The sequence below is a fragment of the Hyperolius riggenbachi genome, chromosome 5 (genome assembly GCF_040937935.1).
Source record: "Hyperolius riggenbachi isolate aHypRig1 chromosome 5, aHypRig1.pri, whole genome shotgun sequence".
NCBI classification, from domain to species: Eukaryota; Metazoa; Chordata; class Amphibia; order Anura; family Hyperoliidae; genus Hyperolius; species Hyperolius riggenbachi.
In genome coordinates this window covers 269,314,216-269,333,553 of record NC_090650.1, presented here as the reverse complement: position 1 = coordinate 269,333,553, position 19,338 = coordinate 269,314,216, and the positions used below count along the sequence as shown (strand labels likewise).

At 42.7% G+C, this 19,338-nt stretch overlaps 1 protein-coding gene across 9 annotated transcripts in view; it reads right to left on the bottom strand.

The window, feature by feature from the left end:
• Positions 1-19,338, bottom strand: part of PHACTR1 (phosphatase and actin regulator 1) — a 455,927-nt gene that overhangs the window by 132,719 nt on the left and 303,870 nt on the right. For 8 of the 9 annotated variants that reach the window (XM_068236910.1, XM_068236906.1, XM_068236908.1 and 5 more), the window contains one exon: positions 4,058-4,222. In XM_068236910.1, coding sequence (XP_068093011.1) covers positions 4,058-4,222 — 165 coding nt within the window. Of the gene's footprint in view, positions 1-4,057; positions 4,223-18,810; positions 18,831-19,338 lie in introns of those variants that run through there. The other variant, XM_068236913.1, reaches the window with a different exon arrangement.

The window sequence follows — 19,338 nt, the reverse complement described above, 5'->3', positions numbered from 1 at the left end:
ACACTTACTACTTCTAGTGGTCGCTTGGCTTTCAGTCTGGCTAGTTTTTGAGCACCCCTTCTCTTTACTGTTGTATCCATATGCCATTACTAACTACTACGCTATACTGGGCTCTCCGGGTCTATAGTGTTCGTCTCCATTCTAGAAAGTTACTCGAATTCCTTTTGGAAATTATTTCACAATGCAGCCTCAGGGTTATTCAACTTTTTTGATGACTTCAGGTCCATTTTTAGGAGTAATGGACCTGAAGTCCATTACTGTTGATAGACAATTGTGCTGTGATACTGGAATGTAACTACAGCCATGTCACGCTTCAGCTGTCATCAAGACAGCCTTATCTCTTTTATGGACACCTAGCAAACAGCCTTTTTCACTGAAAGACATTTTGCATTCAAAAGCTATGGGAGAGATCGCATCACAAGGGTAGTTCCAAGGTGCCTCTTGTTTACACATCTAAAGTTGCTTTTTTATGAAATATGCATATATTTCTCTGAAGACTCTCTCTTTGTAAAATCTGTGAGGAGCTTACAACAGTACCTCACTGCTTGACCTAGAAATGACCTTCTAGCTTAAACATAGTCATGTCAGGAAGAACAGGCCCTGTCCTTCCAGAGAACATGGCGGAGAAGGGATCAAATGGAGGAAAGGTAAGTTCAGGTTAGCTGTAACTCCAGCTGTGAGGCATTACTGAAACTATTATGCTTACACTTGTGTTCATTTCAAAAAAGGAAAACTAGTGAGTGTAGTTGGTAAATATCACATTTCACGTGATAGTATATATTCTACAAAAGTACGTAGCTCAAATATATGAGAAGCATTCACAGGCCATGGCAAGATTCCAATATATACATTGTGCAATGCAGTACACTTCAACAAAGACTTCCACAATATACTGCTGTATAATGTTCCTCAAATGGGTATGAAGTCGGTGAAAGCATTTATAAAACAGTATGTAACTTACAGAAAACCAGCCATATGGAAATCTTAAAAAGCACTTGTACTGTACTTGTAAGTATAATACAATGAAGGAGGATAAGAAAGCTATATGCACTACAGTCCTGAACACAAATCTGTGGTGGAGGAGGACAAGGTTGGTAGACGCTTCATTCAGTTATTTCAATTATGGAGGTTTTTGTGCATTTTAAAGACATAGACCACATTCTGACAGTCCTGCTCTGCACCCCTGAGGTTCTGCAATGCAATCCTAGCTCACCCCTTATACACACAAATACACACATATGGTGCATGGCCAAGTACATCTAAAATTGAAGCTCAGTAAAATGGGCGTGAGGTAGTGCTGATATTGTTCCCTGATGCCCAATTATTGTATTAGAGGACGCTGCTGCAGATCTGCAGTGACTGTGAGCATGTAGGTAGCTGTGAAAAAAACAGGCTGCAGGGGCTGTGTCTTTTTGAGAGAGGGAGCCGCTGCAGAGCGCAATGGCGGGGAGCCAACACAGTGATGGCGAGCATGCAAAGGGTTTCCAGATATGTTCATCGTGATGGTGCACCTGCCACCAAAACTAAACTGGCCGCCGTTGCTGAAAAATGCATTGTGGACTATGGTGGCGCCCAAATTAACAGGTGTGCTGTGTGCCCTTTTTAACTGATTCGGTGTGGCCTGATGACCATACAGGTTATCTTAGGCAGTAACCAGGCCCCGATTTACCTCACAGGAGCCTATAGGCACAGACATCCTGGCACCCTAGACTTCACCCTCCATAAACCCACAAAGTGTGCTGTCTGTCACTTCTCCCTTACTTCCCATCACAGGTAGCACCCTCAATATTAAGTAACTAGAGGTGCCCCCAAGTATTAGGTAGCTAGAGGAACCTCAGTATTAACCACTTGCCGACCGCACGCTTATACCGTGCGTCGGCAAAGTGGCAGCTGGAGGACCAGCGACGCAGTACTGCGTCGCCAGCTGCAGGCTGATTAATCAGGAAGCAGCCGCTCGTGCGAGCGGCTGCTTCCTGTCTTTAAAGGGAACCTTAACTGAACAAGGGGGTAAAGAGTTTCACTTACCTGGGGCTATTACCAGCCCCCTGCAGCAGTCCTGTGCCCTCGGAGCCGCTCTGGAATCCTCCGGTCCCCCGCTGTCACTTAGTTTTGTTTTTGACGACTCACCAGTCGGCCGGCCGCCATGAGTATTATTGGACGCATTCCCTACTGCAATTAGCGCTGTTGCGGACCGCATCACGTACAAAAATACGCGTTGCGGCATTCCGCACGCATAGATATGCGGCAACGCGTATTTTTGTACAGCGCTAATTACAGTAGGGAATGCGTCCAATAATACGCATGGCGGCCGGCCGACTGGTGAGTCGTCAAAAACGAAACTAAGTGACAGCGGGGGACCGCTGGGTCGGATTCTAGAGCGGCTCCGAGGGCACAGGACTGCTGCAGGGGGCTGGTAATAGCCCCAGGTAAGTGAAACTCTTTACCCCCCGTTCAGTTAAGGTTCCCTTTAAAGAGAACCCGAGGAGGGGTTCTGAGAATAAAATCCCCAACCCGAGGAGGGGTTCTGAGAATAAAATCCCCATACAGAGGCTGGGTCTGTCTATGGAGCCCAGCCTCTGTTGCTATATAGATCGCTCCTAATCGCCCCCTGCACTCTACAATACCCCATAAATCACAGCCGCACTATGCGCGCTGTGTTTACCTCACTCCTGTCAGTCTCGCCGCTTCCCCCGCCTCCTGCATCTCTCCGGTCCCGCCCGCGTCCCTTCCCTCCAATCAGCGGCGAGGAAAGGGATGCGGGCGGGAGCGGAGCGATGCAGGAGGCGGGGGAGCGGCGAGACTGACAGGAGAGAGGAAAACACAGCGCGCTGCGACACGCTGCGTGCGCCAGCACGACTGTGTTTAGGGGGGTATTGCAGAGCGCAGGGTGGGCTTAGGGGCGAACTATATAGCAACAGAGGCTGGGCTCTATAGACAGACCCAGCCTCTGTATGGGGATTTTATTCTCAGAACCCCTCCTCGGGTTCTCTTTAAAGTCTGAAATTCCAGAAGTGATCCGGAGGCGGGGCCAGAGCATCTGTGAGTGGCTGCGCGGGCACAGGATGTCTGCAGGGGCCAATAGAAGCCCCGGGTAAGTTCAACTCATTTTCTACCGACCCCCCTACAGTAATCTTTTAAGTAGCTTAACCTCCTTAGCGGTAACCCCGTGTGTGACACGGGGTAAGCCGTCGGAGGGTGCCGCTCAGGCCCTGCTGGGCCGATTTACATAATTTTTTTTCAAAACGCAGCTAGCACTTTGCTAGCTGCGTGTTTGGTCTGGTCACCGCCGTCGATGCGCCGCTACCCGCCGCGGATACAGGCCCCCCCCCGCATACCCCTTGCGCAGCCTGGCCAATCGCTGCCAGGCTGCGCTATGGGGTGGATCGGGACTCCCTGTGACGTCACGACGTCCATGACGTCACTCCGTTCGTCGCCATGGCGACGGGGGAAGCCCTCAAGGAAATCCCGTTCAGAACGGGATTTCCTTATGGGCAAGCGGCACCGGCGGTGATCGGGGGATACGGGAGGATGCCTTAGGGAGGGGGGAAGCATGTAGCTAGCGCTAGGCTAGCTACATGCTAAGAAGAGAAAAAAAGGTGAAAAAAACCCTCCCGCGGCCGCGGGAATTAAACCGCCAGGGGGATTAAGGTGCCCCTGACTGAAGGGAGCTTTTGTCAGTGGAATGCAGAGAGCAGGGTTGAGTTACCTCTCATTTACATTCTCCTCTGGACTCTACATAGCGAAGGAGGGAGGTGCTCGGGGAGGGTGTAAGCTGCACTTCCATCAACAGGCGCCTGTAGGCACGTGCTTACAGTGTCTTATGGTAAATCCGTCCCTGGCAGTAACATTATAGCATAAAAAGCAGGGAACCATAGTAAGGAGATCCTGATCATAAGTTATTCAATATTTACAAGGAGACTGCAGGGATGCTGAGGGCCCAGAGGGGAAGTATAGAGACAGCACTAAATGTATGAGCCAGCATCTTATGACACTGGCTAAAATATAGGAGGACAATCAGTTTTATCAAATATAAGTCAAAGATAAATAAAAGTCTTACCTGCAGATGTTTGCTTGAATTTTTCGCTTTTCTTTTTTCTCCATTTCCACGGCTTAAAAATTCTTCCTAAAGTTGCAAATTTACTTCTTCTCCTGATTGGTGGAGTGTGGGTGCCAGGTACTAATGACTCAGAGCGCATTGCAGCCAGCCTCTCTACTTCCTCAGCTGAAAAGCACAACACACAATAGCACTGTGAGAAAAGACATCCGTGTACCAGCATAGCCAGTTAGACAGCTTGATAATAAACAGAACTCAACTGATTTATGCTTCATCTGAAATATTCCATAAACTACATTGACAGCGTAGACTGGTACATGGATGAAGCATCTGACTGTAGATGTTTTTAACTCCTCTCCAAGCAACCAGCTAATGCCCTCCTGACTTTTTCTAACTTGTCTAGTGATATGAAAGGCAGAGGCTGTTTGAAAGGCAGAGGTTATTTGTTAGCAGGACAATATTATAAGACCAACCAACGGCTTCAAACTGAATTACAATCTGGCTTAACGTTTCTCTCAGCTCCTTATTAACTATGAAATTATCTTACCCTGCAGTTACTACCAAAAGCAGCCATCTTGCATATACTGTGCTAACCAGTTCAATCTTTAAGCCCCAAACTGCTATTCTGAATACTTAGCTTTCTATAAGTTTAACTTGAACACAGAAGCTCTCTGCTATGAGAGCAGAGTATACCATGGTATACTGATAAGACTGCCAAGAGAAAACGAAAGTAAAACTATTAGCCCTTTCAGGCACTTCTTTTCTGAACTGTTTGTTGTTAGAACTTGTAGCTGTGTGGCAAAGGTGACATTTTGACTGTAGTTCTGCTTTAAAGTAGAGTTTGAACAGTGGAACAATACAATCGGAGCAACAGTAGCAGCTCTACTGACAGAGGTTAAACTCAGTTCTTGTAGTCTGTTGCTTCTTTGGGCCCTTTCACATGGGTAGCTGACAAGCGGTAAAGAAAACCATCTCTCAGTTGCTCTCCTGCACCGGCTAGACGCTTGTTAGTGCTCGGTTCCGACGCTGTACAGGCGTCCCCCACGGATTGAGATCTGAGCGCTGCCGCGCAACCCGACATGTTGGGTTCCTCCACCGCCCAGTAATGCCACTCCATGTCAGCGTTTGACACGCATGGTGTTAGAACCGCTGCAATTCGGCTGCATTTAAATGGCACCCGAATTGTACTGACGGGTGGCAGACGGGAGGCTGAACTGCTCGGCAAACGCGTAGTTCAGCTGCCTGTCTGAAAAGGGGCCTTATAATGAGGTCAACATTTAAAGACAGGTTGTCAGCTGCAGAAGCATAATTTCACACAAAAAACGGGTACTGTAATTACTAAGCTGTTAAATAATGTTTTTAGATCTATTCTTAAAATGGAAAAAGCAATATCCTCCACTAAATCTCCCATACTTCAGCATATGTTTGGGGAAAAAAAAAAAATATTATGGTATGTGGATGCTTCTGTGGCAGGCTAATGCATTATCAAAGAGGCACAGTTTCCCCACTCCCTTCAAGGAAGAAGGGCGTGATGATAGCTGCCCCTCAGTCTCCCCCCTCATTTACAATGGGAGAGGGCGTGTCTACAGGAATTAGTCATCCCCTCTCCTGAACCTGATCCTGGGATGTGGACTGGAAGGTTGCAGGAGCGGATGGGGCAGTCTGTTACTGTTGTAATTTCTCCTCCCTCCAGTGCAAGTCTTTACAGAACAAACAAAAGGGAGCAGCATTTGTACAACTAATGTAGTGGTTGCTGCAAGTGGTAATGGATTAGTAAAAAAAAAAAAATATTTGGAAGATGGTCTTGAACATACAGAACCTGCATTATGGAGTTTGGTACAAAGGTGAAGCAGTAGTCCTAGAGGATCCATTCACAATCAGATAAATGGTTGCTTTCTACAAGAGTTCTGCATTTGCTTTTGTTTTCTTTGCACCTGTCTTAATTAGTCAGCACAAAAGATACAAAGGATCCAATCTGTTGTTTTGAGTTCCCATAGCTCTACAGGAAGTAGGATTTGGGGAGTATCAGTAGATAGCTGTTTGGCAACTAAAAGTGGACCTGAACTCAGAACTTCCTCTCTGCTCTAAAAGATAGGCAACAGCATAATAACATTTAAAGAAAAACATTTCTTTGTTACAACTGATACAAATCCTGCAATACATCTGCAGTGTGTCTACTTCCCATCCCATGTTTACTAATTAGCTGCTCTGACGTGGCAGCCAGCTGACACAGCTGAGAGATCAACTTACACTGGTGATTAGTCACAGATGAGAGGTAATTAGACAAGCTAAACTCTCTAAATACATACAGGGTGCATTCCTCTATGTTTTCCTTCTGTCCTGTGCAAGAGTTCAGGTCCACTTGGATGTGAGCAACCAGGCTTTGGTGACTGTATATTGGAGAAGAATGGAAACTACTGAAAGATGCTTCATATATGAGGCACAGCAATCCTGGTTTTTCAGTCACATACTGGATGACTGCAGGTGTTGCTTATTCTGAATGCCATTAAAAGAAATCTACTAGTAATAATGTAATCATATAAATATCACAAGCTTAAATAAGAAATATAAACACCAAATAGAGTACATCTCATTGTCAATGGGTCAGTTTGGTGGACCTTATAAAACAAACTTCCTCCTCATCCTATTTCTGATGAGATCTTATGGGTGAAATCATTAATGATAAGAAAGATGGAGGAAAGCAGTGTTGACAGATAAAGGGATTATGTAAAACAACAGAATGCGGAGAATGACAGAAATGTATTTATGTAACCAAAAAAATGCAGCGTGTTTGCAGAAAAGATAGCACAGTAATCCTCCTCCACATCCTAGTGTGTTGGGTTTCAAAAGGAATGCAAGTGTTTCTCCAACAGCACACAGTGAGAGGGATTATAACACATGTATTATAGGACAGCCTGAGGTTTTTCTATATTTAACCTTTTATAAATACACCCCTAACAGCATGGTTTTACTCCCTCTGACAAAACTCCTTCACCAAAACCACAATCTCCTCCTATTTGAGATACTGCCGGGAGCTTATTTACAAAAAAGAAGATTGCCATGTTTTTGTTATCCACTTTTGTTATCCACAAAAAAAAAATGAGGCAATGTTTATAAAACACTGGTTATGATTTGGAAACAGGCTATCAGTGCTCGATTTTCTGTAGCATAATTGTCCTGAACTGATGGATCCACATCCTTACATTCGCTGTGTGTGTGGCAAAAGTGGCAAATAGGGCTTCTGACACTTTATAAATACGGAAATAAGATCTTCAGTATTTTAAATAACAGCAGTAGCGGTCTTATCAAACTCACAGCCACAAGGCCACACCCACTCTTTAAATTCCTGCACTAGCTCCCTATCGGATACAGGATAAGTTTTAAGATTGTATGCCTGGCCTATAATGCACAACACCTGCCCTACCTACATCTCGGAGCTTCTTTACAGGTATACACAAGGCTGTCCAATCAGATCCTCCAATGACCTAACTGCCCCATGCATTTCCCACTCCCATGCGCACCTGCAGGATTTCTCAAGAGCTGCCCCCACCCTCTAGAACTCCCTTCCACCGCCCATCAGACCCCCTCCTTCTACACATTCAAGCAAGCCCTCAAAACTCACCTCTTCAAGATGGCCTACCCACCCCTACCACAAAGTTACTCTCTACTGAATACTTATTCTACAGCTCTACCAAGTGTGTCCATCTCCCCTCCCCTTAGATTGTAAGAATTTGGCGGGGTCCTCCCTTCCCTAGTGTATTCTACATAATTGTGTGCTCCTTTTCTATGATTGCCTCATTGTTGTATTACTGGGCCTACCTAACCAGCCCAAAATCGCATGATCATGTTTTTTTATACCGTTTGCCTTGTATCTTTGTCCTATGTTGTATACCCTTGTTACATCTTTTATCCCATGTATCATTGTATGTATTTATTGTCCAGCACTCCGTAATATGTTGGCGCTTTATAAATACAATAAATAATAATTACAACAAAGGAATGTATTCAGCAGTGATGCATTGTGGGAGACAACATATGCTCACTCCAATCTGAGTAATCACAAATACCTTCTGTTTTAAAAAGACACATTTATGTTCTGCATTAACCACTTAAGGACCAGAGACCACTAGTACAAGAAAAGGCAGAACACCAACAAATATAGACGATTTGCTGCACATACCTGCCGCAACCGCCATCCTCACTGCAGGCCGGGAACCTCAGCATGCCATTCTGCCATCTCTATGACGGCAGAGTTCCTGTGAGACGGTCAGGAGCCGCTTTCATTGGCTCCTGACCCTGTCTATCAATGTAAGCCAATGGGAGTTGCTTACGTTGATAGACAGGGTCAGTAGCCACCTCAATTAGCATCACCCTTAAACGGTTAAAAAAAAAGAATGCATTTTTGGCATTTTAAATCAAGCATATTGTTATTATTTTTGTCAGAACAGAATACACACCCAAATGCATTCTTTTATTGAAATAGATCTACTCCTGCATCATACTGGTACACACCACTGACCCCAAATAAGTGTAACACCCACATATTTTGTATCTCAGCAGGTGGGAGAAACGGGACAAGATGTTAATCAAGATGTGAAATCAATCGGTACTACACTACATTGACAATATTTTGTAGGAGATACTGAAGAAAAGAGCTTCTTTCCATATGATGGATTTTTCCCAGGGTAATAAAAATAAATTAAATCACTCTTTTTCAAAATTTAAAGACAAAAGAACGGCCCCACAAAAAGGGTCAGGGCGTATTAATACATAAACAGGTATAACGTTATTAGCAGTTGATTGCAAAACCTATTAAATGACAAAATGTTCTCATCACTGGTCATTCAATTATTAATCCATTTTTAACTAATCATTTAATCTGCATTTCACCGGCTTTGAATAGTGTTTAGTCACAAACACACACGTTATTCATTTAAACCATCAAGGCTCTTCAGACAAAGTATAACAGGATAACTGGATTTAGAAAGTGGCAAAGTTTATCAAAAGCAACTACAAACACAAGTTTACACGGTGATAGATTGCATTCAAGATTCAAACCCTGAGTGATCTACCCAAAGTGCTTCAGGAAATTGACGGCCTATGGCATTACGCTACATCTTACAGTGGAATGATGCGGCTTGATAGATTTTTAATTAATTACATGCTGAAATCTATTAAAAATGTGTGCCTACTGTGTGGAATGAGTCAATTTGATCTGAGAGCGATCAATCTGTAGGCCAGATCTGGTGCCCATCTGTGAGTGTATGGGCACTTTCAAACAAATGTATGAAATATGAAGCCTTTTTAAATCACATTTTATATCTGCACTGCAGTGTGACATACGTGAACATGAGGACTTCAGGGTTGCATAAAGAAATAGCCTGATTACGGAGATAAAGAGATGTCATGGTTGGCATAAATCCCTTTCTTACTTCCTTCTCCCTGGGACCTTCTGTGGGTTGTGTGGGAATAACTGGCAAACTTTCAAGCAGATTCTTAATGAGCATTGTAGTATGTAAATCCCTTACGGGAACAACAAATCTAGGTATATAAAAAGGGTGCTATGGATACATAAAAATGACTTGGATAGGATTAATTGTAAAATGAATTAATTTAAGGTCCTAAAGCAAGACAATAAAGAGTAATATAAAGAGTATAGTAAAATATATAAAAGAATGATACAATTGTAAAAAGGTATCCAGACTAGCAAAACTGGAAGCTCAAAAATGGGTGGTAAGGTGATATCAAGTCAAATTCAGAACATTTTTACAAGTTTATAAATTCAAAAATAAGGAAAGCTGAGAATATAGAACGTCAAAAAGAAAAGTCAGGGAATCTGGTTGTAGAAGATTGAACTAAAGCTGAGATATTAAATACATGCTTTCCTTATTTGTTTACAAGTAAGACACTCTAGAGTTACAATTCCAACTGAGCAGCGCTCGGAGCCTCTTCCAATCAAGCGCAGGAATAACCTGATACAAACCACCAGGAAAATTTAAGTACACTTTCACCAATAGTGTGCTTGTCCGAGTTCCTTATCACTCTTTCTTGTAGGGCTAACACATCACATGTAAAAAGATAAGTGTTATTCTGTAATTACACAGTTCCCACCACCTCCATATAGGCTATAGTCAATAGACTGTGAGATCTAAACAGTCCATTACACCTCAGGAGAGCACCTTGACATTCCCCCTCAATGTCCGCACTCACCCAACAATCCTCCAAGATTCTCCGGAGGTAGGATTAATGGCTTTGGGGGATGGATTCACAGTTCATCATATGAGCTTCAGCCACTCTACAAACTACAAATGCACCCTGGCGCTGATGAGTCAGAGCCTCTGACGAAATGCGAAGGGCGGAGCTACGAGTGGTCACCCGGGACCCAACTGTATTCCTATGCGCTTTATCCAAGTCTCCATTTGTGAGTGTATCTCTGAATTTTGATCTTTAATAATTAAATGGTTTTACACTATAGGGTGCATTTGTACTTGCTATATATGCAAAACAGCTTCTCTGAGCTCTCAGGCCAGTTTAGTCGGCTACAGTGCCGTTTTCTGAGGCACTTATACTTCAAAGAAACAGTGACAGGCAGCTTCAGATAAGATTTTTACTGCAGGGAAGTTTATAGGGTCATTAGCTCTGCTCTGTTACATAGTTTAAAATACAGTGTGGTTTTTAAATTGCAAATATGATAGAATGATGCGATGCTATAAAAAATATATATATACCTGACAATTAATGTTCTATTAATTATCTGTACTACACATACAATTCATTATATCATAATTTTTTTGGGCTTCATTGTCACTTTAATGAATCACTAAAAGCAGCAATGTGAAGGAAGGCAACAGATCATAGCTGCAGCGTGGCTATGGCCCACCGTTTTGGGTCCTCACCAAGACTTGAACTTCATTCCAATCTGTAGCTGATACCCCCTTTGCCAGGAGAAATGTTTACCTTTTCTCGAATAGATAAACAGGGGGTCCCGTATGGATGATATTGTGGCAAACCCCTCCCACAGTGTCACGTCATGACCATGGTCCTGACAGTTTAGTGTCTGTGAACCTAATTGCATTGTAGAAAATAACTGCTTTTTCCAACTGCCAAGCTAGCAATATCTCCTTCTTTGCATAGAACTCCCAGAAACAAACATTCCGTACAGATCAGCTGGCAGAACTAAAGATGTCACCACCAGTGATACATTTTAGAATTTAAATCAGGAAGAGGAAAGATGGGAAAACAGTGACTAAATAATCTATAAACAAATATGGTAAACAAATAATCAAGTATATTTATTATATTATTTTCACTACCGTTCCTCTTTAAGGTCCCATTTCACTATGCATGTTTTTGTAAGTGATTACATGTTTGATTCAATAAGAACACCACATTGCACAAAACTCAATTAAAATAAGAACAGTCTCCTTGAAGTCCGCTAGTGTCTTTCTTATAGTAGTGTGTCCCTCAGCATGCCAGCACTGGGAATATGAATGGACTTCAGAATGCCTCACTGAAAACACACAGATTCTGAGGTGAGCAGGGAGGAACCATATGGATTGCCCAGCTGCCTGTGTCAAGAGCACACAGCTCTGGCCATCTGGGGGCAAGATCCATTTGGTGTGAAGCTCCTATGCAGCATTAGAATTCTCCTGGTTGTGTCAGGCTGGGAGGAGGGGGGATAGTATAAGGAACATGAAGGAGTTCCATGTTAGGTTATGAGGGGGAATAGCACTGAGCCCAATGAGGGAAGGGGATGCACTACACTTAGAGAAGAGAGTACTAATTGTGCTGCTAAAAGCTGAGCTGCAGGCTACAATTCAGACAGCTCAGCACCAAAAATACACTTTGCCAAGCTGTCACAGTCAGAAATATGGAAATGACATGGATGTATTTAGTTTATGAATTTCTTGCTAACCTGTGTAGTGAATTAACTGTTTGCATGCCAAGTATACGGTTACAAGAAAGCATCTTATTATGGCCGCTGTAATGCAGCACTGTTTAATATGTATTTATCTATACAGATTCACTTAAGAGAGCTCAAGGATATGGAATAAGGAAAGAAATCCTCAGCATGCCTAGTTGCCTTCCTGATATGAACAATAACTGGCTGGTGCAGACAGAGCATCTCAGGGTGAATGTATTTAATGAAAATGTTGTGCGACATCCCTCCCACTATATGTGCTGACTAATTTCTCAACACTTTCAGAAAGTGAATTATTACATCACATGAAATTACAGGGCTGATTCATCATACTGTGTTAATGGTTATTGGGATCACCAGTACTGTACACCCATAATACAATTAACAATTCCATGATTCAGACAAGTATTTTTTTTTTTAAATATTGCAATTGTCACCCTAGCAATATTATCTGGCTTCACAAGTAAATGTTTGTGACTCCAATAAGCCCCCTCTAGACCCAGCGCATAATCCTCATGCGTGGACTTGCCTGAGTGTCTCTTTTTCTGAATCCATCACTGCCATGAATAATTGGAAAGTGGTCTCAAATGCCAATGTTCTGCATCATGCCATTGTATTCATACTCAGCTATAATAAATGCAAGCTGGGGATAGGGATGGGCTCCCTAGTGAGGTCAGAGGACAGGGATAAGGGCTGAGAAAAGATACATGCAAATGCACTAATTGCCAGTTAATCACTTCCACTGAAACAAGTGTTTTAACAGATATTTCAGGGAGTGACAGATGGCTTGCCTTAGTGGGCCATTGCTGCCACATGTATGGCTACAATGGCCTCCATTGGCTAGGGGCAGTTCAGTAAAATAATTTAGGTCGGTAAAATACTCGGTCCCTTCCTTAGCGCATCCCCTGTGTGCTGAGTATGTATCTGCACAATAATGTAATTGTGTATAATAAGCTTTACACACCATTTTGTGCACCAATGACATAGTGGTAGAGTAGAGCGCGCCCTAGTGGCTGCTGCTCTGCTCTGGCGCTTTGAGTCCGCAAGGAGAAAAGCGCAATATAAATGTTATTTGTCTTGTCTAGAGTAAGTGCATGAAAAAAAGTGAGTGAGCTGAACCTGTCATGGGCGGGGGGAGGAGAACTGGGGAGAGAGGTGCACTTGTTCATGGAAACACAGCCACTTTCATGGAGACAGTGAAGATGTGGGCAGACCCTAGAAGAAAAATCAATTTGCCCAGATAAGTATGTATATAACGTAAACATTGTGTCCCCTCTTACTGTGGGTGACGGGGTACTATGGACCTCCATAAGTCCTCAGTAAACACAAAAGCTCTAACCCTTTTAGAGCTCTAACACCTGTTTATCTTCTATTAAAAATAATATTGAATGAATTGTATGACCCCCAATTTTGATATAATATTGTATTATATATATCCAGTGCACCTGAATTGCGTATAGAAGTTTTTTTTTGGTGGTAAGATTAGACAACTGGGTCTAAGTATTTTCTCTGTTTTGTATATTCTTTTTATATATATTTTATATATATTGATGTAATCAATAAATATGTCTTTCAAAAAGAAAAAGTGCTCTAACCCAAAGCAATTAATTAAATTGTATTGCACATTAGCCAAATAAAGCAGATACATTTGTTTTAGTTGAAATGTGCATATCATTTTGCTTTTACTCTCACATAAAGTCACTGCCCAATTATAAAATAATGTAAAAACATAATAAAACCTTTTAAAATTTTCAAAGTAGACATGCTACTGCTGTAGCATGCACCACTTACTTACTCACGCTCTTCCAAAACGAGCAGCTGCTCCAATTGTCCCACTCTGGACCCTGTCAGGTCCAGTGACTTTGTAGGATGAGATCCCTGCACTTTGACTGGCCCAATAGGCTGCCTGTCACTTGACAGGCAGCCTATTGGGCCAAGGTGCAGGGATCTTGTCCTATAAAGTGAAGCAACCCCCAAGTCAGCTGGCTAATTTTACAAGCTGTTAGTCGGTATTTCTCCTGTCTGGCTCTCGGGGAAATTGCTGATGTTGCTGAAACCCGAGAGAAGCTGAAGACATGTTTGACACTTCCGCTGCCCAGCGGATCAACTGTAAACACATCCCCATGGCAACAGGGACATGAGCCCTCTGGTGCGCATGCGCACTGTCCCAGTTTGAACCATATTGTATGACTCTCACGGAAATACATTTTCTAAAATATGTGGCGTTTATGCCTCTCTCAGCCAAAAAGGTTCCTGACCCCTGTTCTAAAGCTTCACTATTCAAAACGTGTCAATAAAATGTTACATTCTATCAAAAGTACTAAAATGTTTCGTCAACAGAAATTACACCAGATGTGAACTGTAACTTTGAATACTGAAACTTTGTATACATCTGCCAAGTATATGTGAAAGACACATACAGACCATGGAACAGGCCATTTACCTGATGGGTCCTACAATATGCTAATAGGCAGCTGCATCAACAGAGCTGGGGGTGGCCACAGAGCTGGGGGTTTGTTCAACAAGACGTTGCTGATGGTTTTCCTGAACTTTACTAGAATACAGTCAAGCGGGTGAGTAAAATTATTGTTTTATTTCTGACCTTTCTTTCTTAGGAAACATTACAGACTTTATTGAGCACGCTTCAGTTGCTGTTTCTGCAGAGAATCTGGCATGGATACAGCCGCTCTGATGAGGGATGTAAAATGCCAGATCATTAAGGCAAAATGCATTGTTCAGCTGTCTGGTGGAAGCTGCTCTGTTGTACATCATGCCATCATAACTCCTACCTCATCCATAGCAACAGAACGCATCACAAACCTGTAGCCTAGTGACGACTCTGTACAGCACTCGGTCCCGAACTGTGAGAGCAATTTAGTCTCAAACCCTGAAGGCAATATTATTTGTATATGTATAGACACATTTACAGTGTATATTGTCATGCCAATTACTGTCCCTTAGAGTCTAGAGTTCCCTACCCCTAAGGCTTAGACCAAAAATACTAACTGCACTAAGCTCTGAATCCAGAACAGTGAAGGATTCCATTGCTTCCACCATTTTAAGTGTTTTAAGCCTCCATCTGTTATTTACAATATGTTGGTGAAATGTCCCTTTTACCTCCTGCATTGGTGACACTTGTCACTGGCACAGGAATGGAAGCCTTCCTAACAGTGACACAGAATAACAACATAACATTTTAGCAGAGAGGGAAATGGTTGGGGCACTAGTCATACATAGATCTCATAAATGTTTACTCTGCAGACTTGTGTCACATTGTTATGTGAAGGGTATAAATCTGCCTTAAACAGTAATGTGTACAATAAGTTATATACACTGCAGAGATTAATAGTAGGCTTGTAAGCATGTAAAACATGTATTCCTCTAGGCTTCTAACAGACATTGGCCTCAATTCACCAAGCTTTATTAAACACTTTAGCAAACGTTTGATTATTTACCTCATGGGTAAAATCTAATTTTGAATTCATTAAAGCGGTATCGTCACCATAAAAATCAAATTTCAACAGCAACTGGTCTGAGTGTATTAAGTGATAAAGATGCTAATCCTGCATTCAAAACTTTTAAAACTTTTTCTGCAGTTATTATTTGGAGTTATCACATACTTAAGGAAACACAGGCCCTTTAGTAGTCGTGCCAAAGAATTGCATGCTGGGGGTTCTTTTTATTTATAATCTGTTCCTCCTCTTCCCTTTATTTACCTGCCAGCTTCTTATCTGAAACCTAATCCCCTACTCACTTGTGTTTACAGGCAAGGCTGAGGCGACTCAGCGATTGGAGGAGACAAGAAAAAAAGTAAAGGGCAGAAATGACATCACGAGTTAGCCTTAACTGTGGGCAAAAGACATGGCCCCCACCAGGAACAGAATTCTCGTAATTTACTATATAACATTCACTGAAATCAAAACGTGGACAGTATAATACATGTGTTATGTAAGTAGATCAAGTATTTGTCTACTATTATATGTGTTTTGTTTCCCTGGCATAGTATGGCTGATCCTACTGCTTTAAGGTGTTATTATTTATTGCATGTTTTATCAATAAAACATTCAATAAACATATACCAGCATAGTGAATTCCAAATTAGATTTTACCCATGTGGTAAATTATCAAACGTTTGATAAAGTGTTTGATAAAGCTTAGTGAATTGAGGCCATTGTGATAAGGGAGCTTCCTGTCAATAGTCTAGTCCAAGTGTTAAAATGACTTGCATACTCCTACTATGTGCAAGTAACTGTTCACCAACACGGGTGCCCCTCAGGGCTGTGTCCTGTCCCCAATGCTGTTCTCGCTGTACACAAACTTCTGCAGCTCAACAAGCAACTCGGTCCAGGTCATCTAGTTTGCAGATGATACCACCATCCTTGGTCTTATAGAAGAGAGCGATGAACGAGCCTATCGCCAACAGATTGCGAAGATCTGCAACTGGTGCAAGGCTAACAAGCTTGTACTGAACACACAGCTAAAACCGCAGAACTGATCATTGATTTCAGAAAAGGCTGTCCTGAACTCCCCCCGGTCCACATCGAAGGCACTGAGGTTGCCAGGGTCCCGCATGCGCGTTTCCTAGGTACCACCAAATCCAGCATCCTAAGGTGGGAGGAAAACGCCCCAATGATCCAGAAGAAAGCGCAACAACGCCTGTTTTTTCTACGACAGCTGAAAAAGTTTGGAATGTTGCAAGACATTATGACCTGCTTCTACTCTGCTGCCATTGAGTCAATACTTGGCTCTTCCATCATCGTGTGGTATGCAGGGGCCTCTGCGAGAGATAAGGATAAACTACAAAGAGTCATAAAGTCTGCAGAAAGGATCATCGGTACTCCCCTCCCACCACTCAACCTTCTCTACTAGTCCAGACTGCGCTCAAGGGCCGCTAGGATAGCAGGAGACCCCACCCACCCTGGCAATGGCTATTTCAGTCTTCTCCCCCTAGGCCGCCGCTACAGGTCCCTTCCCATCAGGACCACTAGACACAGAAACACCTTCTTTCCCCAAGCCATTGATCTTCTTAACGCACCCTCCCAATCGCACTCCCTTGCTCCAGCGCTTATATCCGGGTAGTAGCCCACCCATGTTACACCACCCCAACTAGTCTAGAGCTACTTTATTAATTTACTGCCCTCCTGTATTGTATATCTGCTTGTCCACGATACTGTATATCCGTATAAATTGTCTTGTGTCTACGATACTGTATATCTGTAAAATTTGTCTTGTGTACTACTCGAGCCTGTCTGTGCTAAAAATAATTCCAGGTACAAACCCCTGTACTTAGCCATTAAACTTGATTCTGATTCTGATAATATGGGATGTTTCTAGGAACTTCCTACTCCACAGATGTCTTCAAACTGTAACGGAAGAATGCTTTTAAAATTAAGTTAGTAACTCTTTGCAACACTGCTGTTTGTAGCAAGATTTAGGCCCCTTTTACATTCACCACATTTCAATCCAATTTTTCAATCGCGGATACTCTGCCGATAGCAAGAGCACTTTGATTATCATGAAAATTGCAGTAACCTTTTTTCACTGATGTGATTAGATCTCCTCCCCCCCCCCCCCCCCCAATATACTGGTGGTACACGCTGGATTTCTCCTGCACTTCGGTTAAAATCAACGGTAGCACTATAAAGATCACCCACCACTGGGCTGTGCAATTTTCTAGCAATCACACTGTTTTGATTTTTTTCTTTTACCAATGGATGCAGGAAAAACGAAACTGCACCATGATAATAAATGCTTGAATGAAAATTGTGCCAAACCTCATGGAAAACCTCGATATAAACAGGGGAGAAATATGGTTTTGGACCCTTAGGCCACGTTCACAGTGGTGCGTTGAGTTGTGGTGTAACAGCCGCTTGCCGTACTAAAATGCACTATTTATGCGATATGCACAGTGGGGCAGGTGCATTGCGGTAGGGTTGCGGTATGGTAAGTCACCGTGCAGTATGCTACCGGTATGCTACCGGTAAACGTGTGTGTTAACAGTAGGAGTGAAGCATTACTCGTAGTAACTGCATGCTTCATTGTACCCAATGCAAGGCAAACATAAAGTGTGGCGCTGCTGTCCCGATCCATTGCATTGCATTCCTGCTTTCACAGGGAATGCAACGCAACAATCACTGTGAACGTGGCCTTAAAGTGGACCTGAACCCACAACTTCCTCTCTGCTCCAAAAGATAAGCAACAGCATAATAACCTTTAAACAAAAACATTTCTTTGTTACAGCTGATAAATCTGCAGTGTGTCTACTTCCTGCCGTGGCAGTCAGCTGATACAGCTGCGTGATCAAATTACAACTTGTGATTAGTCACAGATGAGAGGGTATTAGAGAGGCTAAACTCTCTAAATACATACAGGGTACATGTATCTATGCTTTCTTTCTGTCCTGTGCAATAGTTCAGGTCCACTTTAATGACAGTAGAATTTCACTTTGACATTTTCTCTTCTGATTGATTCAGTTTGAGATTGTCTGTAATGTAAATGTGCCAAAAGAAAAGCAATGTATTCTCCATTTCACACAGCTGGTGCATGTAATAGGATGAGCAGAACAAGGCATCTGGTTGCTATGGGATAACTCGTTACTTACAACTGCATATTCCAGGAGTCTCTATACAGACTTTGCAGCACAAGGCATCTGGTTGCTATGGGATACCCAGCTACTTACAACCACATACTCTAGAAGTCTCTATGCAGACTTTGCAGCACAAGGCATCTGGTTGCTATGGAATACCCAGTTACGTACAACCGCATACTCCAGGAGTCTCTATGCAGCCCTTACAGCACAAGGCATCTGGTTGCTACAAGACACCCAGCTACTTACAACTGCATAGTCCAGGAGTCTCTATACAGCTTTTGCAGCACAAGGCATCTGGTTTCTACCCAGCTAATTACAACCGCATACTCCAGAAATCTCTATACAGACTTTGTAGCACAAGGCATCTGGTTGCTAGGGGATACCCAGCTACTTACAACGGCATACTCCAGGAGTCTCTATGCTGGCCTTGCAGCCCATTAACCTCAGTGAGGCCTTTGTGAGATTGTATTCTTGTGAAATTGCATAATCAGTAACTTTCTGAATTTTAAAAAAAGATGTATGCTTTGGACACATTTGATGTAAACAATTAATGACAAATATTCTAAGTTTGAATTAAATACTGTAAAGGTCCATTCTGCACCTAGTTCTTTTTCCCAAAGACAGCACTTATATGTAAACCTGCTGCATAAAGGAAACTGCAATTTCCACAGACTAGTATTACTCACTCCCTTCTTCTTGGTTATCAATTAACCTAGCTGAAATTGTTACTAGCATGTCTTCCCAGGATAATTAACCTTTAAATCTTCAATTTTT